This window comes from Tyto alba, unplaced genomic scaffold (genome assembly GCF_018691265.1).
Source record: "Tyto alba isolate M040663 unplaced genomic scaffold, T.alba_DEE_v4.0 Super-Scaffold_46, whole genome shotgun sequence".
Classification (NCBI taxonomy): domain Eukaryota; kingdom Metazoa; phylum Chordata; class Aves; order Strigiformes; family Tytonidae; genus Tyto; species Tyto alba.
In genome coordinates, this window is record NW_024881322.1 from 8206352 (window position 1) to 8230937 (window position 24586).

A 24586-nucleotide genomic window follows, 5' to 3' on the forward strand; every position below is an offset into this window, starting at 1 on the left:
GAGGAGTCCCCCGGATCCTGTTGAAGACCGCCAGAGCCTCTTGGACTCCCCTGGAGACCACTGAGGTTGCTGGAGCCTGAAGGTGGCATATTTTCAGTCTGTGGAGGAGAAAGCCAGTGGAGGGTGGCTGTCCTCATGAGCTCTTGTCTCAGCTACCAAACAGGTGGGTGAAGATGAAGCCAGACCCACCCTGGCAATGTGCAGAGAAGAGCAGCAGATCATCAAAGAAGGTAGATGCCTGTGCTGGTTTTGGTTGGGACAGAGTTAGTTTTTTTTCCTAGTAGCTGGTACAGTGCTCTATTTTGGATTTAATATGAGAATGATGTTGATAACACGCTGATGTTTTAGTTGTTGCTAAATTGTACTTATCCTAAGTAAAGGATTTTTCAGTGGTCATTCATAGTGATGCCATCACTCTGAATATCCCTGCCTTCCTTCTTCCCCCAACTTGCGATGCCAAGCACGACATCGTACGGTATGGAGTATCCCTTTGGTAGAGCTGTCCCAGCTGTGCTCACTCCCAGCTTTTGTGCACTCCCAGCCTACTCCCTCACTGCTGAGGTGGGGTGAGAAGCAGAAGAGGCCTTGACTCCTTCTAAGCAATGCTCAGCAATAACAAAAACATCTCTGTATCATCAACACTGTTTTCAGCACAAATTCAGAACATAGTCCCATACCAGCTACTGTGAAGAAGTTTAACTCTGTCCCAGCCAAAAACAGCACAATGCCCCATCCCCGAAAATGTTCAAGATAGAGAGACAGCTCTTCCTCTGAAGAAGCAGAATACTTCAGTTCTGACAGGAAGACGTTTTGGCAAGATTGGCCAACAAACAAGTAAAAAAACACTAGAAGCCAATTAAACTCAAATAAAAAAACAATAAAACTTTTTTAAAAAAAAGAACAATTAAAAAAACAATTTTAAAACCTAAAAATGTTCTCCTCTCTTATTTGGCACTTTTGAGAACGCATGCAGACTCCTATGTCCTGTTCTGGTCTCCACACAACAGGAAAGACACCGACATACATGGTGTGGGCCCAGCCCAGCACCTTTGAGCTGGCGAGGGGCTGGGGCAAATGGCACACATGGGCAGGCAGAGGGAACAGCCGCTTGTGCAGCTGGGAGGGGGGAAGGCTCAGGGATGGGTCTGGCTGCTGAACTTCCAGAATGCTGGAATTGTTTTTCTCATCCAATACAATATAGAAAATCATCCTCTTTCTCTCCCACACACATATTACTATTGCTAGTTTGGGGATTCAGAACAGCAAAGGCCTTGTATAAAAAAAATAAAGAGCAAGCTTGATTTCCCCCAGCTAGCATCCCTACTCTTTGGTAGAATATAAGCCACAGGCTCATCTCTCCTACCTGCTTCCTGAGTCTTGTTGACCAAACAAGAAGTATGAGAGCATTCAAATCCAAGTGTTCTTTGCCAGTGTGCACTGAAGTGGCATCGAGTCTCTCCTTCATGAGACCTGTGAGAAAAAAGCTCAATCTTAGTGGAAGGAATAAATCATGGAAGTGGAGCTTTCCCGTGAAAACTGGCTCTACATAAAAAAGTACCGCTCTGAGCTCCTGAGCTCCTCTGGCTTTAATGTCTTTAATCCCACAGCCAGTAGGGAGTGGGACATGGTGTCAGCTACATTTTACACCTTGGTTTCTAATCAACAGCATTATTTGGTTTGCTCCCACATGGAGCAGACTGGCAGGTATCCAGCACAGCCCACTGACGCCCAGGGCTTGCAGCAAACCAGGGAACACACTCAACTGACAGTCTTGGTGCACCTCAGAGACATCAAGTTTGCTCTGTACGTAAGTAAAAACATTGGGGCTTTTTGGTTTGGTGTAGGGTGGTTTATCTTGTTGTTTGTTTTTGGATTTTTTATTTTTATCTGCTACATCATCTCTCAGAGCAAAAAAATTTGAACTATTGCATCGCTTACTCATGTATTTTCATGTCCTTCCAGTTCCCTCTTTTTTTAACCCTTGCCTAGCATTCTAGTGCTCACAGACAGAATGTGAAACCCCATTCAGCACAGTGGCAACATGGTCTAGAATGAAAGAGCACTCAGTCATTCACAGATGAGTTGCAGCTAAATTACTAACAGACTGAGGAGCAGCAAGGCAGGAGAAGGCAGTCCTGAACACTCAGGGACAGGAGGGCTGCTGCATTTGGGCAGCTGTTGCCATCCAGTCACTTTTTGGACCAGCGTAGCCCCAAGTGAAAACTGCCCTTCTTCAATTGTTTTATGAGACAAAGGGGATCTATTTGCTCACCATTATAATGCCATTCACATTGCTCAGCATTATATTATTTTTACTGACTACAGCCTGCATTGCATTTTCATTAACCAGTGGCCCTAAAAGCAGCAGTGACCAGTTTAAGATCTCATAGGAGGTTTTGATTATGCACCTCTATTAGTTGCAAACCCGACCTAACTTCTATTTACTTCAGACACAATCGGGAGCAACTGGCCCAACTTCAGTCAGAATTGGTCAGTCTGGATCAGGTCTTGAGACATACAGGGCCTGACTCCTTCCCGATATGTCTTTAGTCAACATGGCAATTCGCAGGTGCTGTCTACCTTCAGCCCAGGAGACTTGGGACATGTTTACAGAAGGCACAGAAGCATGTTACTCCTCAGGGAAGAGCATCCAGGTCTGGATTCAGAATTGAAAGCAGCATTACCGTGGCAATCATGGGAGTGCAGAAAGGCAGACCACATGCACAAAAGGTTATTCCCGAGCGTAAGCGGGTCTACAGTTGTTGAAACTAGCCTCAAAGACATAGCAGGAGATGTGCTACGCCTTGTTATCTTGCACCTCTCTGTCCTATGCTCCATCACACAGTACCTGCTGGCAGCAACACTTCTTCAGGTTTCTCACCAAAAAACTAAAGGACAGACCAGACCTTGATATAAGGATTTGGCTTCCTAAAAGCTTAGAGCTGCCCATGAAGGATAAGACACCCCATGGTGACCAAAATAGCACCAGCATCCTAGCCCCTCTAGCTCTTCTCCAAAACCCTCCCAGCATTGTCCAGTACCATAAGTAACTATCACAAGACTGAGTCCAGGGACATCTGGATCAAGAGACAGGCAGCAAGAATGCTGCAGATACACAGGTGCTTTGCAAAGTTTTACTGCGACTAGTAATCTGTAGTATGGGTGTTGGCGAATACTCAAATCGTGTCGTACCTGAATGCTCCAAGGCTCTAAGAACCCTGTGTCAAACCACATTTGAGGTGCCCCAATCTGGCTGGGACACCTCATGCGCATTAATAAATATTTAACTTGGTAATTCTGTACTTTGAGTCCTAGCCTCGCTCCTCGGTCATCACGGGCCACTTGCAAATTTTCAGAACAGCTCTATGGAGGAGAGTTTTCCTTGCCTGAAACAATTCCTGCAACTGGGTTAACTGTGATGCCAAAAAAAAAAAAAAGTGCTAACTATAACTAAGTATTTATTTTCTTCTTAGCCTTTTATGACTTTCTCTAGCACTCAAATTAAAAAAAATAAAATGGGGGAAAATGAGGCAGTAATTTAAAAATTCAGTAAAGATGAAACAAACACTAAAAACACTGATGTAAGTAAACAATAAAATCCAGAGCCAGAAACGGTCAGATTAGTTATAACTGAGACAAGAAAAAAGCTCACAGGCATAGCATGTCTGCTTTTAGATCAAATTTATCATTTGTTTCACATCATGTTATCATTCTCTTCATATTGTGTCAGCTGTAATAGCTTCAGCCCGCTAGAAAGTCCTACTTTGTAGACTTTCCAAAAGAGGGCTTGCTGCTAATGTGCACCTGCAGAGAAGTACTTTCAAGATATTACCCTCCTGAACTAACTGAGAATGCCCTTCAACTTCTCTGATGAAAAAAATGTGCTCTAAATGGCCCAGAAAATTCGAGTGTGAACAGAAGGAAATGTGGGGAAACAATCTGAGCGTGAGAGAAATTCTTCAGCTCAGTTATGAAAGCATCTGTGCATAAATTGATGCTAGAGAAGCCTGCCACAGAAATGGAAAAACCTGCAGGTAAGGGAGCTACTCCCAAGGCCCTGTAAGGCCCTGGCTGGTTGCTGGGGAGTCAGATGCTCCCTTTGCTACTGCAGTGCCTGACCTGGCACAAGAATCCTTGTCTTCTCTTGATGCTATGAGGCTTTGAGGTTATTACATCTGAGTAAACTCGGGACCTGTGTCACCACCAGTCAGGCCTTACATGATCTCACTTCACTTGGGGCAAGGCCCAACTTTTCTGCACTCAGTGGCCTGAGCAGTTGTGCAGATCACCTTTGGCCTTGTGTGTGTGTGTCCACTGTCTCGCATATCCCCTCTCAAGGGCATGACTATCTTCCAAACTGCTCTGGGCTTAAACATATGCATTTCTAACTGTGTTGTGGAAAAGAAAAAATTGTGGGTAGTGAGGAAAGTGCTTTGTGTGTCATGGACTGTTCATATTGCTGGTCACTTTTGTTTGCTTGGGATCCTTGCTCTGTAAAATAACGGCAGCTGATCTCTACCCCATGAAGCTAGTAACAATCTCACCCAAAGAAAAGATAAATAATCCTCGAAAGATGTGGTCTGCACAGTGACCTTGACAAAAAAGTTCAAGCCAAAGGAAGAAGGGAAACTAGTAGAGTGGAGATGACACCTTCCCCTATCCACAACATCAGTGGATAGTTTAAAAGTTGGTATTGCCTTCTGTATGTACACAAGCCGTGAAAGCAGAGGACTGGAATGACACGGGAAAAAGGGGCACGCTGGGATCTACTGTCACTGTGGCAGCACAGGCACAGCAAACAGTCACCAGCAACACCTTCACAGCCAGCTTAGTTTTATTTCTTTCGACCACAGGCAGCAAGATTTCTGTTTGCAGGCTGTTTGTCATTTACTCACTGTGGAGGAAAGAAAACCACCTCCCTTTCCTCCTTAACTGATGCTGTACTTTCAACAGCTTTTACACTGCTCGAGGTCTGTGGGAATCAACTGATGGAGGAGAAATACCTACATACCCTTCACCCTGAGCCCTCCCCTGAAGAGCCTGTAGCAAAGATCAAATTGGTCCTGTGTGCTTGTAGAGCGTCACGGCTGATCCCCAGCAGTTCTCTGTGCAAGGCCAAGGCGGCTCTAGCTTTTCTCTCATCACCAGAGAGAAAAGCTAAGCAACCTTGCACAAGCAGCAAAGCTCAAGTTGTGCTGAAACTCGACAGGCTATTAGCAATTGGGTATGGTTTTGAACCTGCACTGTACATGGTGCTCCAACTCAAATGAGCAAAAATTCACTACGGTCATTTTACCTACAAACTTATCCTAATCATCGCATTAATGAATTTCTCATGCACCTTCTTTCACCATAATGAACGTGGGTGGCCCTTCACATGGCAGTGACTCCTTCTCTTGCCTTACTGCTTTTTTCTGTATTTCACATAAAATAATCACTTTCTTCTTAATGCTATTTTCATTTGTTTGTTTACTTAACTAATGGGTATCTTTTTATATTTTTATATTCGTATCTAAGATTTTTATCTTTGTAAAATGTTCTCCAGTTTTTAATACTGTAAGACTTTCCTTAAATTTATGACCGATCAATACTTCTGTAGTCTTTTCTCCTCCCTATTTCATTTACAGAAGTTTCCAAGTGAGGTATCATAATCCCACCCAGTGTTATGATCCTTAATGCATACAACTCAGTTTTTCTAAAACTGAGGACAAGAGCTTCAGAAAAAAATCCACTTCAAACAGAGTGAGATTGCCATCCAGAAGAAATTAGTTACAAATCTCAGATCCGTGCCAGGACTCCATTTATGCTTTTCTTCAACAGAAATCCCAGAATGATTACTTTTTATTCACATGCTTGTCTCCACAAATTCACAATTTTGTTCTTTAAGAAGCTGGGCTATACCTAACAAATGCTGCAGAGCTACCAGCTCACCTCTGATGTTACTTCCAGACATAAACCATCATATTGACCAGGTAAAGCTTATCCATCTCAAGAAGTTTCGCTGCACATAAGCCAAGCTGAGAACTCCTCGTTAGTGTTATGAAATGAAGAATGACTAAAAAATTACAATTACTATGGTAATGATATAATAACTGGTGGTTCTTAAGTAAAATATTACCTCTGAATAATAGAAGAACTGTAGGGTTGTTTTCATTGCTATTTGTTAGCTACGCACTGAGAAAGAAAATTCCTTTTGGAAAATTCTGAGAGTTTTCCAAGAACTTCTATTTTGCAGCAGCTCTCCTTTCTCATAAATACACGCAGTGTGAGCTGTGAAAAAAAAAAAAACACAGATGATGTCAACCATTTAGTTTTCCTGGAACAGGCTCATGTTGTCAATCCAATGCTTTTATTGCCTTAGCAGGAAAGAAAATTTCAAGCAGAAAACCCCCCACCCTAATAATCTATTCAGAGAAGCTACAACCCACAATTATATAGCTGCATCACTGAGATGCCTTTAATGCAAAATCCATAGCAGTGAGAGTGATGCCAGACTGCACTTTCCTCTATGAACCGAGTATGAGCTATAAACATTTCCATGTATCTTTTGGGGGGTTAACTCATTACTGCAGGTGATAATGGCCAATATTTCATACCTTTTTCTTATTTGAGATATTAAAAAGTAAGTTACTGGCTAAAACTAACAAGAAATCATTCACTTGCCAGAGCTGGATTGTTCCTTGTAGCTTATCCTGTGCTCCCAACAGTGTACTTTTTCTATAATGGCACTTCTGTTGGAGCTGAGGAACAATGTGTAATCACATGCTTTATTGTTATAATCTGAGCATCTGGCTATTGTGGTAGAGATGAGATTTTCTTTAAGCACTATTCTTTTATAGTTCTTTCAAAAAGAATATCTTCCTTCAATTTCCACAGAGAATCATCATTAAAGAGTACAGCCTCTAGCAAATGCTGTTGATTTAAATAACCAGAATTGAATCATAACAAAGGTTAAAGAGAGAACACAATCTAAGTGCAGTAAGATAAAAATTTTAAAGATTTTTTCCTCTCACACTAAATTTGCTTGTGCTCTTGGACAAGTCTTTGAACTGTGTTTCGAAAGTATTGTCATGTATGTTCAGCAGCAGAAGAGTGTTAATGGAAGCCTTGATTTTTCTCATTTTTAACACCCAGCGACCAACCTGATGCGCCGGGACTGCAACCACCCCAGCCTTCATTGTACGCCGTCATTTATCTACACGACTTCACGCTGGGAGTACGCAGTCCGAGGATGTGCCGTCCTCTGCGCTTCGGGGGGGCGCTCTGAGAGATTTTCTCAAAAAAAATGAAGAAGGAGGCACCGTCATCGGCCCTGCTCGCAGCCCACCAGGATTGGCGGGATGGCCTCCAGCGGGGCTGCCCAGGCTCGGGCGACTCCACTGCTCGGCCGCGGTGTGTTTTCCTGGCCGGAGAATAAAACGAAGTCTCTTTCCCTAAGAGTCCCTTCGGCGAAGGGAGATTTTTCTGGAGACTTCCCTGCGAAGCGCAACAGGCCGTGAACACCACTACCTCCCGCCCTCGGCTGAGGGCTCCTCTGAGGGGAGGGGCCACGGCGAAGCCCCGCCCCGGCTACGCGCGCGGGGGAGGGCGGAGCTAGGCGAGGGGGCGGGGCGAGGCGGCAGGAGGAGGTGCGGGGGGCGGAGCTGCCGGCGTCGCCCCGCCCTCCCCGGTCTGGGCGCTGCGGAAGCGGCGGCGGCGGCCGGGGCCGCGTCCCCGCCGGGCTCCGGGCGGCGGGAGGCGGAGCGAGAGCCCGGGCACGGCGGCATCTTCCAGAGCGGCCTTCGCCGGGGCTCCATGGAGAAGCGGGGCGCGCCGCCGCCCGCCGCCCCTCCGCGGGGCCCGGTGCTGCACATCGTGGTGGTGGGCTTCCACCACAAGAAGGGCTGCCAGGTGAGGGGGGCGCGCGTGCCACCCGCCTCCGCCTCTCCCCTCCGCTTCCTCCCCCGGGTCCCCTCCCCCTCAGCGCGGAGCGGCGCCTGCCCGGCCGCGGGGGGGGGGGGGGGCGGGTGGTGGCGGGGGGGGGGGCGGGTGGTGGCGGGGGGGGGGGGGGCTGTGGTTTCCCTCGGGGTGGGGAACGGGTAAAGGAGCGGTTTGAAACCGGCGAAGCTCGGCAGGGCCCCGGTTGCCCGCGGCCTCCCGCTGCCCGCCGCGGAGGGGGCCGGGGGGTTCCCGCAGCCCGGGGCGGCGGGGCCGTGACTCAGCCGGCTCCGGGCCGCGGGTGTTCGCTGGGCCGCCGAGGTGACTTGCTTGAACCCCGCCCCCCCCCCCAGCACCCCCGCTTTCCTAGAGGTGCTGGGGGGCAGCTCAAGTCGCGGCACCCCTATTCGTTGCGAGTGGTGCGGGTTTAATGCGTTCAGGACAGGGAATGCAGAGGAAAACAAATTATTTTTTAAATCTACCTCCCGTTCCAGCCGGCCCAGCCGGGCAGCACCGCGCTGAACTCTCACAACTTGTACACAAACAGCCCGCCCGCCCCAGGGTGCAAGTCCCCTTTTGATTTAAGTTTTCTTTGTGTGACTCTTCCCTTCTTCCATAAATGCTTGGCTGTTTTGTCTGGCTTGTAAGGTAGAATAATTTTATGTTGTGTAATTTCACTCTGATTATTTTGTTTTATTTTTAACCCTTGAAACAGGAGATGTTGTGGCCCAGCTGAGCTGCACTCACAGTTGCTTTGCTGTGGCAAGAGCAGGTAGATATAGTGTTAGATTTGCAATGAGTCTTCTTCCATGGAATGTTCTTAGTCTTTACAAAAATTGCCAAAACAATAACGAATGGGATGGCTGTTGTTATACAAGAAATGGTCAGACACGAACACATTTCATACGAGGTATCAGAGAGTTAAATTAATCTTTGTTAATGCTTCAGGAAACGAAACAAGCACAGCATGGTAACATGTAAAACAATTCCTCCTAACAACAGAGGCTGAAGCAGAAGTGCAGTAACTTAATAGAGGTGTTCTTCCGTTTTTTAGCTCTGAAAGACCTGCAGGGTTTTGTAATGCATCCTTTCCCCTCAGGGTGTCTAGGGCTGCTCACTGTGTGGATGTTTGAAGGATCAGTTCCTACAAAGGAATTCAGTCATCTAGGCTGCATGGTTTGCAATATTTATCTAGTGACTTTCATGCCAAAGACCGATAGGAGGTGAGCATTAGTTGGGTGTCTGTAGGAGGAAGAACATGTTTTTGCCCTCACCTTGTTGTTGGCCTCTTGGAAAAGGCATGGGTTTGGAGACAAAAGCGGAGGTGGCTTTTGTTGCTTCTGTTCTTTTGGGGCCTGTCTTTCTTTTCTTGTAACATGCAGTGTTGATGCAAAGTAAAAAAAAAAAAAAAAACAAAACCAAACCAACAAATGTAAAAAACCCCAATCTATAAGTTAGTAGCAGTTAATTTATCTTGCTGCCAGTAAATTGTTTGTAGAAATATTCAAGTGTTGTCAAAAAGTAGGGTTGGAATACCTCTCAACCAAAGTTTTCTTTAAGCATCTCAAGAAATGGACAAGGGAAGTTGGAGAGAAAGGTGGTTGGGGAAGGGGACAGGGTAGTTGTGTCACAAGAACTGCAGGAATATAATGACAGTTGGTGGAACCACAAACAGCCAGGCTTCCTAAAGGAAATCTAACCAGAAATTTAATTTTAAATACATTCTACCACTGACTTAGCAGATTTGTTACTGAACTATAAAAATAATTTCCTAAAAGATTCAGAGGCAGGGAGTTGCACAGCTATAGCCTAATGAGTTTGACATCAGTAGTATGCAAGGCTCTAGAGAATTTGTGAAGGAAAGAATTAATTAACAACATGAAACTAAGTAGACTGAGTCCTGTGGGCATTCACTAAAGATAGATCATGCCTGACTGACCTACGTCTTTTGTAAGGATAAATGATTGTTTTACTTTCTCTGTAAAAGAAACAGAGTAGCTTGAATCTGCCTGGAACTTGATAATAGATCACACAGCACTAAAAAAAAAAAAAAAAAAAAAAAAAAAAGTTGGTTGTTTTTTTTAAGGTGGAGATACTGGCGAATTAGTACAAGAGCTGATACTTGGGTAAGGGACAGTAGAAGGGAGAGGAATCAGGAACAGATTTGTATCAGGGGAGGAACTGCTGGTTTGAAAGATGCTTGCACTGAATTTGGGCCCATGTAAGTGGTGCTGGCATTATTAACATAGTAAAATCTAACTGTGATGAGCAGACTTGAACAATTGGTGTTATAAAGGAAGAGTGGAATGTTGTGCAAGAGCTGGGTGATAAGGAAGGCTGGAATGATAGAAATGGAGTGCATTACAAAGTCATATAATAGGAATTAACAAGAGGAAACCTCTGGAAGAGAAAATAGATGGCATATGGTCAAGGATAAGTCACAGAAGTGACAGTTAGCCTGCCTGTCATAACAGGAATTTACCTGATTTGCCTGAGAGGGCTCCTTTCAGGTTCTGTGTTTCCATCTCTGTTTCCTCAAATACATGTTGGAGTTAGATGTTTTGATGGATTTCTTCATGCTGGGTGTTTCCATTACCTGACTTTCCCTCGAAGCTGTTGTATGGATGGAAGGGGATAGAAACATACATGTGGTGTAAAGCTGTGTAACTTGAAACTGAGCTCTGATGTTCTGGATTCTTTATCTGGGATTGCTGTTGGTAACAGATGTGACTGGATTACTTAGACAAGTGTTGTTCTGGTTAGATCCTGATGTCTGAAGTGTACAGCTCTTCCTGTTGATTAACTCACAGTATGAGAAACATTTAGCCTATAGAGAAAAGACTTTTTTGTGCAGTTTGAAAATGTATAGGAACATCTTTTTCTTACCTAACTTGAAAAACAATCCATATGCATTTGTTACAAAAGAGGAGAGTCAGGGAGTTGGTCCATTTCTGTGTGCCTTTTGATTAATAGCATGAGCATGATGATTGTTCCACGAGCTCCTTCCAGGGCCCACTGTTGGACCATGGATGTTTTTGCTGGATGAAGTAAGTTAGATAAGAGACAAAGTGAAGGTTTACCGTATGTACGTTGCTTAGTCTGAGGATGCAGTTTCCTGGGCAATTGTTAAAAACTCAGAGTTGCCGCCCACTGTTAGGAAGGCTTTGTGCTGTGTGAAAGCAGCACATTACTGCTTTCAAACTAAAAGCAGTGAATGTGTTGGAAGGAGTTTTCTCTAGCAACTATAGAGTAAGCTTTTGGAGAAGCTGTAGGCTTTTGTTTGTTTACAGGAGCAGATTTCCAGCCTCTGTCCACTCCTTGCCCAGCCTGTATTTGTGCTTGGGATTGCCCAGACTCATGTGCAGGATCTTGCACTTGGCCTTGTTGAACTTCATGAGGTTTGCATGGGCCCACGCCTCCAGCCTATCCAGGTCCATCAGGGTGGCATCCCTGCCCTCCGGCGTGTCACTGCACCACACAGCTCGGTGTTGTCAGCGGACTTGCTGAGGGTGCGCTCCATCCCACTGTCCTTGTCACCAGCACAGATGTTAAACAGCACTTGTTTCCAAGAGGGAAATACTGAAGTTGCTCTCTTCAGTAGGTTCCACAGAAAGCCTTTCTGGAGGCATCTTCTTTCTTTTGTTAAGAGGAACACTTCTAGTCTGTCAGTCCCTGTTGGTTTGCTGTCTGTCTTCTAACACCCTGCCTTACTGGAGAATTACTTTTTTCTCTTCTTGATCTTTGCCAGCCCAGTAGTTGCTCTGATTCTTTTAGATGCACTTGATGCTCTTAACCATGTAAGTCTGTGCTTTGTTGTCTTTAAAGTCCTTGTGTCTTTGTTTTGGGGGAGCATGGTAGGCAAGTATTATGCAATAGGTAATCTTCTCTAGAGATTAAACAAGATCTCGTTAAAGGAACAACAGAAACAAAAAATAACTTGAACAGCAACTAGGCTGGAATCAAGCCAAAGGGCTTTGTTCCTGGGTCTAGTGATGATAACCTGTAAACATTAACACAATTCCTTTGGTTTTGTTCCCTGCTTGTGATATTATTTAAGCACTTAAAAGGACCGTTACATGCATGAAATCTCTTCATGAAGTTAATCATGGCATACATCGAGTATCAAAGATTAGCCTGTTGTCTAAAATATGTGGATTTGCTTATGTTCAACAGGTTGAAACTTTGAAAGAAGCTTTTAGCTTTTATTAGAAAGGCTACTCAAATTAGCATGGGATGCTAATGATTTTAAATACACAATGCATTGCTGAGTACACATGTAATTGCTGTCTCACATTTCTGTAAACAATACTACAGATTCTGATCTCTTGTGTAGAATTAATGATGGGTTCCAGTCTTTGCACGTCTACGCTCATTTAGTATTATAAAATGCTCATTTAGTATTTTGCATTCATCATTCAAGAAAAACACCCAGGTATGGTAGATTTTTGGTTTTGTTTGTTTAGTTTTTCAAGCTTTAGTGCTATGCTTTGATAATCTTGCAGTTGCTTCCTTGAAGTCCTGGACAAGAAGTAAAGTATTTCTTTGAAGGATTCCATACTGGATATTTTCTTCAGAGTTGCTCTGATGTCAGTTGAGAAAACGTTTCTAAATACTTACTTGCAGTTATGTAATGCTTCCCATAGTCATCATCATTAACTTTCATCTTGTGATCCGTCTGTTCTTTGTATGTGTCATAACATCTGAGTAGTTATTTAAACATTCTGTACCAGGAATCTTGACCTTTCTCTTGAGTAAATGGATGAATGCTAAATCAGTAAAACACGTATTTCTGTACGTCTGTTACACCTTTCATCTACCTATTCCAGACTGCTTTCAAATAGTAACTGGGGCTCTCAGCACTTGTATAAAGGTGGCAACATAATTTACATACATATATAATAGAGGGAGTTTCAAAGCTGCAAAATCACTGAGCAGAGGTCACTCCAGTTGGAGCAAATTGGAAGTTGCAAGCCTCAACTTCGTGTTCCCTGTCCTCATATTGCCTTATTTTATATGTTTCTAATTTTGGTAGTTCATCCCATATCTTGTACGTGGTGCTGAATTATTACATCTAGGCAGGCATGTTGTCTCTAAAAGTGCTCTCAGAAAGTTGTGGATACAAGATGTGAAAGCAAGTTCCTTGCCTGCTCTGAAGTGATGGGGCACAGGGCTGCGTGCTTTGCTGGGGTTACTTAGAGCAGAGTGTGTTCTGAACTTCATGATGTCACTGTGTGTGTGTAGCTTCTCAGCTGCATACTTGTTAGTGAGCCGGATCTGTCCGCTCTCAGGAGTAAATCTAATGTTGAAACTTGTAAGGAGCATGTTCACGAAGAGCCATTCTGGGACCATCACAAGTCCCGTGGTGAAGGACCTGAATGCTTGTTGGCTCTTAAGACAAGATGATTGCTCGCTTGGACTGCATCAGTTTGGCAACGTACACTATGTGAATTGCACACAATGACTGTTTCTAAACCGACGAGTAAATGTGCTTTAAAGTGTGTCTGCAGTCCTGGTCCTCTGTTTTCCCAGGAAAAGGAGGTTTTACTGTACCATTTGACAACTCTCTGTCAGCCTGCACGGGCTCATTCCCATTGGGAACCAGTCTATACTAGTTGCTGTGCTGGGCAGCTGTCAGTTAGCAGTAGAGCTGAGGGTTGCCCTCCCTTGTTTCATTAAGGAAGCCACCCTTTCTGGTAGCTTGTATCTTCTTGAGAATTCATCCTGTGTGAATTCTGATTTACTTTAATGTAAAACCACAAAGCCTTGTCTTGATGGTTATGGAATTGCCTAGCAAGCCCCCTAGGCTGGAAAGGTTGTGGTAGTACTATGTTACCCTTCTGGGAGGAGTGTGTGGGTTTTTTTGTGTGTGTTATTTACTTTCTTTGAGACCAATATGAGCAAAAGTTCAAAGCACAGGATTTATGTCTGACTTGAACTGTAGGACTACAAAAATAAAGTGTTAAGTAGTTGGAAAGAGTGTCTCAGATGCATACTGGATGACTTTGAAAACATATACAAACGATTCAGTTTTTCAGGTTATTTTCTATTTTAAGGGCCTAAGAATCAAAACTTTGCTAACCTAATCAGAGTTTTCAAAGCAAACTTGAATAGTTCTATTGTGCATCTGTAGCAATACAAGTGGTTGCTCTATAGTTTTAGTGATATGAGAATGAGGAAGTTCCAGTTTTGGGAATTGGAAGGATAGAAAAGACTATGCCCTACCTCTTTGTAATACATGGATTTCTTTTGCTGTTACTGTGTATCTAGGTAATGGATTTTTAAGCATATTTATATAAATACATATGATACACATTTATTCTACACATTTATATAAATATGCATGTGTAATATACATAGTCATTATACATATTTATAAAATATATAACATATTTAAAAGTCTGTTAGAAGTCTTTATACTACCACATAGGCATTATTGTTATATGGATGGGCTCTTCAACTTCTGGATCTGAATTTGTTGGTTCTGTCATGCAACAATGGGGAAAGTTTGGTATTTGAATCTGATTAAATTGTGATTTAAGCAATAAATTGTTCTCAGAGCTGAAAGACTAACAATGTTCTTAGATTTTCATTTGGCTGCATGCTGCAGTTGTTATGGTGATTCAGATAAAATCATTGGTGTGCTGGTTTTCTCTGGATTTGTCTATGCTAGGACTAATATATCAGGAAAACTTCTTTTAAAAATCCCTACTTTGAGTGAAGAACAAATACTGAGTTATTGAAACAATGGATCAAGTTTTAGGTGTAATTTTAATCTGCTGGGTATTTTTGGTCACTGCTGCTTAGCATACTCAATACTCAACATCCTTCTGCTTTTCTATCTCAAAGGAGAGAGGAAGAGTTGGTAGCCTTGAAATGAAATGTGTGGAAAGGATTTAGGAAGGGAAAAGTTTTTCTAAATGGGAATGTAATGAGTGCATTTTGCTGATCTCCTCCATTTGAAGCAATTGTTCTACCTATTTGTGCGGTACAAACAATGGGAGAGATCATCAAAGGGATTGTTCAGAGAATGGAATGGGTTTGCTCCCTGTAAATTAGATTCTGCAGCTTACTGAAAGCATCCTTGTCTCTAACGTAATACTGTCATTCTAAATATTTCAGATTTATTTAGAGATTTGAGATTAAATCCTCTCTCCATAGAACCAATGGAATAATTTATTTGGGTCTAAATTTTTTTAATTTCTAGTCTGAAAAGAAATCTTCCAAAATACCTGTATTAAAGAGGGGAGCTTATATCGTGACTGTGCTGAGTAAGAGGGATTAACCTGTAAGTGGAGTAGTTCAAACTTGATAGCAGATGGAGTGGGGAGGATGGAGAGTTTATACTGACTTGCCATCACATGTCAAATTGTCACTGTTTAGTGTTCACTGAGGATGTTACTCTTGTGATTGCTAGCATTTAACACTTTTCACAGATAAGGAGAACAACCTTCCCTGAGTATAAAAGTCACCAAAAATTAATGCCAACTACCTGACTAATGTTTGAGTGTTATTGTTGTTTAGGTGGACATGCAGATGTATTTTGGAAGTTGCTCTTTTATCAATGCCCTTTTTTAACCTCATTTCTGATTGTGTACTTGTAATTTAGTAAAGACAATATTTTTTAAAGGAAAACTTATCATGTTAGTTCCTAAATGTAGGAGCCGAAATAAATTTTTCCTTGCCTGCACTCATCTTTTCTTACTGTGAGTCAATACCTAGTAAATTTATTCTGGCTAGGAAGTCCTTTAAAGTCTAGGAACCAAAACAGATTGCCTGGACTTTTTTTTCATTCCACAAACAAGATAGGACTGTGTATCCATAGGTGTTCTGCTACAAACTGCATATAAAAGGTTAGTTAATGCAGCAGAATTACAGAAAAAAAAAATGTCAGTTCTAGAAATTCAGCTGTACTTATGTTTAGTGAGGTTTTTTTAAATTTTAACTTGGTAATCCACAAGAGTTGAAATACTTTTTGTTGTGAAGAGCACAGTCCATTATTTCTCCACTAAATCACGACACAATATTCTGTATTGATTTTAGCTCTGAAATCCATCAAGAGCTATCTGCTTACAGAACAAGAAAATCTGAAAAGGCAGAAAGCGTTGACATCAAAACCCCTTGACAGGCATAATCAATATTTCCAGCTGTAATGGAGATCCCTGACACTTGGAAGAATAAGAACAGAGTGGAGATTCTAGTTCATGTTTTATGTAGTTTATTCTGAAGTCTCTGAGGAGTTCAGCTTTGAATTTGAATTTCATTTTGTTGAGGAGTCTTTTAATTGACTTGAGGAGACAAAAAACTAAATCTGCTCTGGCAGTCAACTCTGAAAACTTGTATTTCTTTCTTCCTATTGACTACTGAGCTTTAGTAAAATACTTTATTTTTAATATTTTCAGGCTTTTTTTTGTAATGCATATATGTATTAATGATGAACAGGGAAACTGAACTGCATGTTTATGCATGCATGCATATATGTATGGATTTACATGATAATCCATTGTACTTAAATAAAAAATGAGCTGCTCTTTCTTCTTTCTGTGAAGAAGGAGAAAGAGAGCTCCGAGGCAGGTGTCTTCTGCAGTCCCATCCCACTGTCACGATTGGTCTTGGATTTAAAGTGGAAGAGGAGGAAAAAAAAAAAAATTTAAGTTGCCTGAACTAGGAACACTATACTGTACAGTTTGCAAACACAGGCTGAGAGAAGAATTTTACGGAGGCTCCAGTTGTTCAAAAACTCAGAAGCGGTAGAAGTAAGCTTCTTTCTATCCCATTATTATCACTTCTGTGTATGTGCACTGCTCAGTTTCAGGGTTTTCAAAAATTGTGGAGTTTTGGCTGTTTTTTTTTTTTGTTTTTTTTTTGGTTTTTTTTAGGCTACTTGTACTTTGTTTTTGAAATATTTTTTTTTTCAGTGCAAAGGATTCCTAACTGCAATTGATGCAAGCCTGCAAACTGAGCGGTAGAAATCAAGCAGAATGTCTAGAAGATGAGGAACAGTTAGTGTGAGTTTCATCTGCATTAATTCACTCATCTGCAAGTTAGAAGTCTGAGCTAGCTCTTTTCAGAGACAATTGAAAGAAACAGGATGAATCATCCTCTGCAGGTGTCTCTTTTCTCTCACTGCTTAGCAAGATCCCTGAGACAGTTTTTGACATATAGTCAGCTGACATGAATCCCACCTGCAATGACTACTTGTGGAAAAAGTTTGACTTAACTCTTTGAAATTAAAGCACTGAGAACTCTTAAGTCAGAGGAAGGGTGGAAGGAAGTTCTCCAGGGCCTCGTACGCTGTCCTTGCTGTTGTACTGTCCTTATTTTTTTTCCCTATTTTTTGTTACTTCCACCCTTTCAGCCTCTACAGTACGAGGTGGTACTTCTACAAGCAGTGATCTAGTAAACTACACAAATGTGATTCCTCATTAGAAACCAGGGTACTTCCTACATGGATCTTGTTGGAGAGGGGAAGGAGAAGTATGTCGTAATGTAAATCAGGTGAATCATAAAGTATATCTGTAACATAGATTATTTAGGGCCAATTAAGCAATGCTAATTCTGCTTTATCTGAGCTTTGTGATCTTTCCTCACGCACACAGATGCATACAGAAATCTCTATATTAGAACACATATTTTTGAAATAAGCAGACTAATAAAAAACAAGATTATCATCAGTGTCACTAATACCTGTTCAGTTTGTTGAATTTGGAATAGTCAGAGCCCACAGAAATCCCTGTTTCTGGGAGTATCTGATAGCAGCTGAGGTGTTGATAGCATATTGTGAGCTAGAACAAAGTTCTTCAGAAAATTTCACGTTGTCAAAAGAACATAGGAGTCAAATCTCTCAGCTTTATTCTGAACTTTAAAAAGGAACATTCCTTAGTATGATACATGTTTTTCATATAGCTTGAATTGTCCTACCTTTCTTTCCTTTGAATATGTCTTCAAATTTATTCTTTTGGTTGGAATGCAAAATAGAGTTGTAATTCTGTAAGTGTTTGGAAGGAATGACATCTTAGATCACTGCTTACATTATTTCCCCTGTCAGGAATGATGCTTTGAAGGTATTAACTGAAATCTGAAGACACCCAGGGTTGCCTCTGTATTCAATGAAAAGAAGGTCCTGCAGAGGGTGAATCCGAACCCCTCTCTGACCATGCAGTGAAATAAAATACCTGATTCAGGATGTTAGTGTAGATGCTCCTTGCCTATCTGTGTTTTTTAACTTGGGAAGTATGCTTTATTTATTGCTAAGGTTATTCCTCCAGCAAGAATCCAGTAAAAATATTGTAAACATTGTTTTCAGCCAGCCAATTTGAATCTGGACGGTGTCAAACTGTATGATACAATCCTTCTCTGTATTGCAGACATTTACATGAAGCTTCTAACATTTTGATTTTTTTATCATCTGTGATTTGAAAAATATAGCAGGGAATTCTCAAGATTTATGTGTGTACTAAATGGCAGGCAGTTTCTTTGCTCCTTGTATGGATGCTAATTCCAGTGTTTGTCTCTCCTTTGGAAGTCAGATGCTCTTCTGTTTTGCTTAAGGTCATGTTTTGTTTAAAAGAATCTATGGATTCTTGATAACTAACTACAGGTTGAGGTCTGGATTCCCTCTTCCTTCCCCTGCCAAAATTAGACCTTTTTCTATCACATGTTTTTTTTTTTCCCACTCCCTTGCTTAAGTATTCTTTGTGGGTTACTTACCTTTAGCTCAGGACTCTGTTTAATTCACCAGACCTTTTTGATGCATATTTTCAAGGTCTCTTTTATAATGTGAGGAATAAGAAAACTTGAAATTGATACAGCAAGTAGCAAGGCTGATTTCCTGTAGCATTTTCTTGTCCTTTGTGCTTTTTTTCCAAGTTGGCAACAGTTACAGAGAGTGACACCATGTGTTAAGGTGAAGAACTTTACTTTTTTTATTTCCCATTTCTTCTTCAGTAATCTCATCCCTTACAGTGTTTTTATTTTATCATCCATCAAATGTTAGATTTTCTGTATCCTTGCTCTGTCATGTTTTTTTTATTGTCCATGTATACATATGTGGAAAATTTCCATGCATGCATTTTACAACTCACTAGTTTATAGCTAAATGTCCTTCAGAGAAGTTGCAGTATTTTTAAACAGTTTCTTTTACTGATAAATTTGTGTTTAAATCTTGTTCAGTAATTTAAGAAATACATGTCTGGAAAAGAAGTGTTGGTGAAAGTGGATGGAAACCCAGAGGGGTCTCCATAGGAAAAGAAGGTAAAAGGATAGTACTGTAAAGATGTTGAGTATGAGGATCTCTGGTGGACATGTACTGTAATGCGAGGAATAGAAAGGCTGTCCCTATTTCTAAGAAAAAGAGGTAAATGGTAAATAAATGAAAGGTGAAATTGAAAAGCAGGATTTCTTGGGGAAAGGAAAAGGAGGCACTTTAAGCCAATGTGTAGAATGCATTTCAGTCAGGGCATAAAAATACTTAAAAGCAATATTTTGCTGTTGGTATAGTTTCTGAGATTGAGCATCAGGTAGGGTAAAACAGAGGCTTGCATGTGTTAGTTACCTAGTCATAGGTGCTTGAGGGGCTGGGAAGCCAAATCTGATTTCAGGATGTGTGTGTCCCAGCGATGACCCCTGCTGACACTGCAGGTGCAGCAGTGTGCTTTCAGGGGAGGAGGAGTTCAGCTGCTCGGTGATGTTTTCTGCTTGAAGATCTGTTTCATGTTTCTCTTGAGGAAAAGGTACTAGGTTGGATGGAAGCACTGTAGAAGTCAAATCTGCCCAGGGCCTGTCAGACCACATATGAGCCAGCCCATGGGTGCTTTGGAGGAAGAGACAAGGAATGTTAGTAGGAAGAAAACCTTTGTTTCATACCATTGCTAAAGAAAAGGTGCTATGCTGAATCACAGAGTCTTGCTTGTTTGGTAATAGTAACATATTCTCTCTTTGCCTCCCCTCTGTTTCTGTTGGTTTGTTTAGGTTGAATTTTCTTATCCTCCCCTAAAGCTTGGAGAAGGACATGACAGCCACAGTTTACCAGAGGAATGGAAATATTTGCCGTTTCTTGCCTTACCAGATGGCGCTCACAACTACCAGGAAGGTAAGAAACCAGAGAGGAAGCTGTATGTACTACTACTTCTGCAACCAAAAGAAAAATCCTGATATCTGAATAGTTGTTCAACAATTCTTCTCACTGTTAGACTTCTTGTGCTTTTTGTTTAAGCTGGGAAATAAGTTGGCAATGATATATTGCTTCAGAGTTAAAGTGAAAGTAGATCAGAAAGGTGTACCTCCTACATCAGATGTCAGTAAAAGCTTAAGGGTCACATACCACTTGTGTGTAGTGCTAGCACAAAGCAAGGCTACTGGCTTCCTCAGAAGTTCTTTGAAGGGGGAATAAACACTTGAGTAAAGCCTAATCCAGTTTTGATGAAAAGGAAAAATTAAATTCTAAAATTCAGCTTTGTAATGTATGTAGTAATTATGATTCTTTTTTTTTCCCCTCCACTAATTTAGAGATTCTTAGAATGGCCTACAAGTACTGATAGTTGCATTTTTACAAAGAGGATGACTTGGTACAGGTAGTAGTCCTAAAGGCTTTAGAAAACACTAGGTGATCTCCATAATAAAACTTGTTCAAGCTTTGGTATAAACAATCCCTCTCTCTGTTGGACTTAGTACATATGGGATTGTCTCTTGTGTTTACTTTATTACTATGAAGCAAACAAAAAATTAATAGTGGGCTTCACAACAGTTTTTATGCATGTGTTGAAAGGCAAACAGTTGTAAAGTCCTCTACTTAGGATTATAGCAACTTTTTTGCAGTAGTAGCAAGTGTGTGTGTATATGTATATGTGTGTATAACTCCAGCCATAAAAACCTTTCTTGTGTCATATTTTATAGAGACTTTTTTCTTTCATGTCACACTTGCACAGAGACAGTAATTATTTTGTGTGAGCCTAGGATTCACAAATCCTTTTTGTTAGCATAGCGGTGCTGTTGCATAGATGTCTACCTTGGCAGTGGTAACAGCTACTCTAATCTTTCACCTCTATATGTCCTCCTTGGTGGTGCATGTTTCTTTGTGTTGTTTGTTCTTTTTTGTTTTGTTTTGTTTTTTTTTCCCCTATCTTCATGGCATTTATCTTCTTAATGGCATCACATTCCCAACCGTACACCTGGTCTCATGGTGCCTTGTCTTTGCTCCTCCATACAGAACTGGGAAAGCAGCATGCCTGTAGGTTTCAGTGGTGTTTCTCTGCTCTCAGGATCTGCTTCTGAGAATCTGTCAGCACACTTTTAGGAGCTTGGTCAGGCTAAACATGAGGCTGTTGTCAGAATATCCATATTAGCACAGCTGGAGGTTCTACAAAGCACCTTGCAATTTGGAAACTAATTTGGGTGCAGCCATAGCTTTATAGATTACTTTTTCTTTCTTTTTTTTTTTAAAGTCTTGGAAAATAAGTGTGCCAATATTTTCAGCAGTAAATCTTTTACAAGTGATGCTGAAAATAAAAGTATTGAACTGTTAATGACTTATGAAAGTCTTGTCTTTTTCATAGATACTGTGTTTTTCCATTTGCCGCCGAGATGTGGGGATCAAACTACAGTATATGGTGTTTCTTGCTATAGGCAGATTGAAGCAAAGGTAACTTTCCAAGTTGTGAATTATATTAATGAAATAATAGTCTTGATGCATTAATAACCCTACAATTCAGTGGCTTGTGTTACACTAACAGTCAAACTGCATGATCAGCTTACATTAATCTGTGAAAATGTGCACAGTATGTGACTACAGAACTTGAACTATTTCTTTTCCTTCTGTCAGCAGACATATTGTGAACTTTTGAAACGTTCAAGGCAACTGAAAATCATGTTTTGGTTCTTGAGAGCTATTCTAGGCATCAGCACCAAGTAGCAAAATGAAGCTGATGGTCTATCAGCTGGCCAAGTCATGTTTTTAGGAAGTAGGCCTCTGGGGTGGAAAAATCTGAAATTTCTCCAGTTTGTGACCATGAAGAATTTTAGCGTATTTCCTGGGATCTGACCATGCACATGTACAGATGTTTCTCTTCATCTACCTCCATTGCCAAAAGTACACTTGCAGACTAGACTAGAATCTTCCCATTCATTGTAGCTGTTTACTGATACTGCACTTCTAGCAGTAAAGCTGAAAAATTGATGAGATCTACAGTGCTCACCTGATCACACTGAGGAAATTATGTACTTGATCTACTAGAATCTGTCCGTATTTTCAAAAGTAGTAACGGTAGTATGATCTGTGCACTTACAATTGAGAAGTTATTACGAATTTATTTGAAAATTACTCCCTTTTCCAGTGAAATGCCAAGAATCTGGAATGCTATGTGGGTTTGATTTTTTAAATGAGTCATGTATTCAGAAGATGTAAATGCTCTGTTTTAGTGTTAATCATACCTTGGTTATATTTCAAGTTCCTGTTTATGCTATAGGAGAAATTTTACACATGCAGATTCTAATACAGTTTCTTCTGAAATAAATCCATGTTGATTTTAGTTCAGTTATTATCTTTGCAGCCAGTGTTCACTGTATTCTGTGATTTAGAGTCTTGATCTATTTAACTGTGTAATAACTTGGATTTATTGTGCTCTTGATTCCAGTTTATGCTGTTTAGTTACCAATTAAGAAGATAAATAGATGTTTAAAATGAACTCTCTGGAACAAGTAGAATATAAAACAATGTGTTTCATATGACAGCTTTAGCATTCTTTCCATCTATCCTTTTTGATGTGTGGGCTGCAGTCTGCACACATGCTGTTTTGTACAATTACGTGAACCACTTGGCTGTATTTCTGCCCCTGCCCTTTCTAGGTGCTGTTTAGTGCTGGGACCATTTGGTCTGGCTGAGAATCTAGTTGATTCTGCAGGTGGTACCTCCTTTATTTTATGGGTGGCTGAAGAAGATCCTTGAGTATAAAGCAAACAATTTCTAGGTGGAGACTTTTCAACCTGGTCCATTTTCCCAGATAACATTAGAGAAGAATGAATGATGTGTTGTGACTTCTCTTCTGTTACATTACCCTGAGTTAAAATGCCATTGCCCTTTTCAGAGCTATTGACTTTTTCTCATGCTAGTGATTTTTAAACAGTCCACTGCCTACCATCACAACTACATTTGGATCTTTGCTGTGCACAGTGAGATGACACCACAGCTCTGACATATCAGTGTGATGACCGTTTTCACTAGGTAAAGGCATACTGCTGCATGGTTTGGATAGTCCACCATTGAAGGCAGTCAGTTTTAGGATTTTTGTTCAAATAAGGGGGTGGTATGTGGCAACTAACCGATGAAATAATTATTTTTGAAATTGTGTGTGGATAAAAATACTGTAATACTTTTATTTCTTAGGCATTAAAAGTACGGCAAGCGGACATCACTCGAGAAACAGTACAGAAAAGTGTGTGTGTTCTCTGTCAGCTGGTAAGAATATTTAAGTCCCAAACCACTTTCAAATAACATATTAACAATTATTTGTTTTCCATGTTCTTGTCTGGAACTTTGGGCTTCAAACACATCTCTTTAAATCATTGCAGAGGATAACAAAATACAGAAATAAAATTGAATCAGAAGGCTACAGCATTTGAGTGAGCTGCCTTGAATTGGTATCACTTTTTAAGAGTAATTGTAAAAGTGTCTGCCTATTGTCGGGGACCGGGATATCTTTGTGCACTTTTGATTATTCTTAAGTGCTACTAACTTAATTTCATGCAGTAGGATTGAGAGGTTTGGCCATTATAATAACTGAAGAGTGGCTATTGACAACTGTGAAAGAGGTTTTAAGATAATCACACATACATGTTGTTTCTGTTCTGAAGAAACATCTTATATTTCTACCTGTTTGGCCAAAGCTACTGATCACCAGGCAGGGAACAGAAATTCTTTCTGGACTTGAAGAAAGAACTATTATCAGAACTGCAGGAGCAGTGTTAAATAATGAAAGTACCTTTCCAGAAAGACATTCAGTGATGGTATGGTATGTTCAAAGGGAAAGAAGGTAGAATTATCATTTATCATTTAAAATGAGCACAGGAGAAAGATGCTGCGAGTTAGCAACCAAGGACTGCCCCTTCATGAACTCTATGTATAATAATGTGTCTATATTGCAAGATAAGAATGAGAGAAGATTAAAGTTCAAAATTTAGTGACTAAACGAGTTTTTTTCACTGACTTTTATGTTTGTTTTTCTTCCAAGCCTTTGTATGGGTTACTTCAGGCAAAGCTGCAACTCATTACACATGCATATTTTGAAGAAAAAGACTTCTCGCAAATTTCAATTCTGAAGGTAATTTTTAAGTAATAGCCACAGGAAACAAAGCTTTCAGTGTATGGCTATGGACTTCAGTGTTTTCAGTTGGTGCTCAAATATTCCATTTGCATAAGTCATTCAGTTATTCAGCTCTTGTAATAAGTTAACATAGACTAAACAAACTACCCTAATCTGACAGAGGGTCAACTTTCTGATTTGCAATGAAATACAAGAAAGAGCATGATTGTCAGCCTGTATCTCCATTGACTCCATTAGTAAAATTTTACTTTCTTTCTGGAATAGGATGCTGAAATCCTCAAATAAGTGAATTTTAATTTATTCTGGATTTCATGTGACCATGTGCCATTAACTGCTTCGGGGGGGGGGGGTTGCCT

At 40.9% G+C, this 24586-nt stretch overlaps 1 protein-coding gene across 2 annotated transcripts in view; it reads left to right on the forward strand.

Moving 5' to 3' along the window:
* The first annotated feature begins 7613 nt into the window (after positions 1-7613).
* Positions 7614-24586, forward strand: part of AVL9 (AVL9 cell migration associated) — a 39408-nt gene continuing 22435 nt past the window's right edge. For both annotated transcript variants that reach the window (XR_006166835.1, XM_042806427.1), the window contains exons 1-5: positions 7614-7890; positions 19885-20005; positions 21468-21553; positions 23294-23365; positions 24138-24227. Coding sequence is in view for 1 of the 2 variants with exons in the window: in XM_042806427.1 (XP_042662361.1) it covers positions 7795-7890; positions 19885-20005; positions 21468-21553; positions 23294-23365; positions 24138-24227 (465 nt within the window). In the remaining variant the exon portion in view is untranslated. The remainder of the gene's footprint in view (positions 7891-19884; positions 20006-21467; positions 21554-23293; positions 23366-24137; positions 24228-24586) is intronic.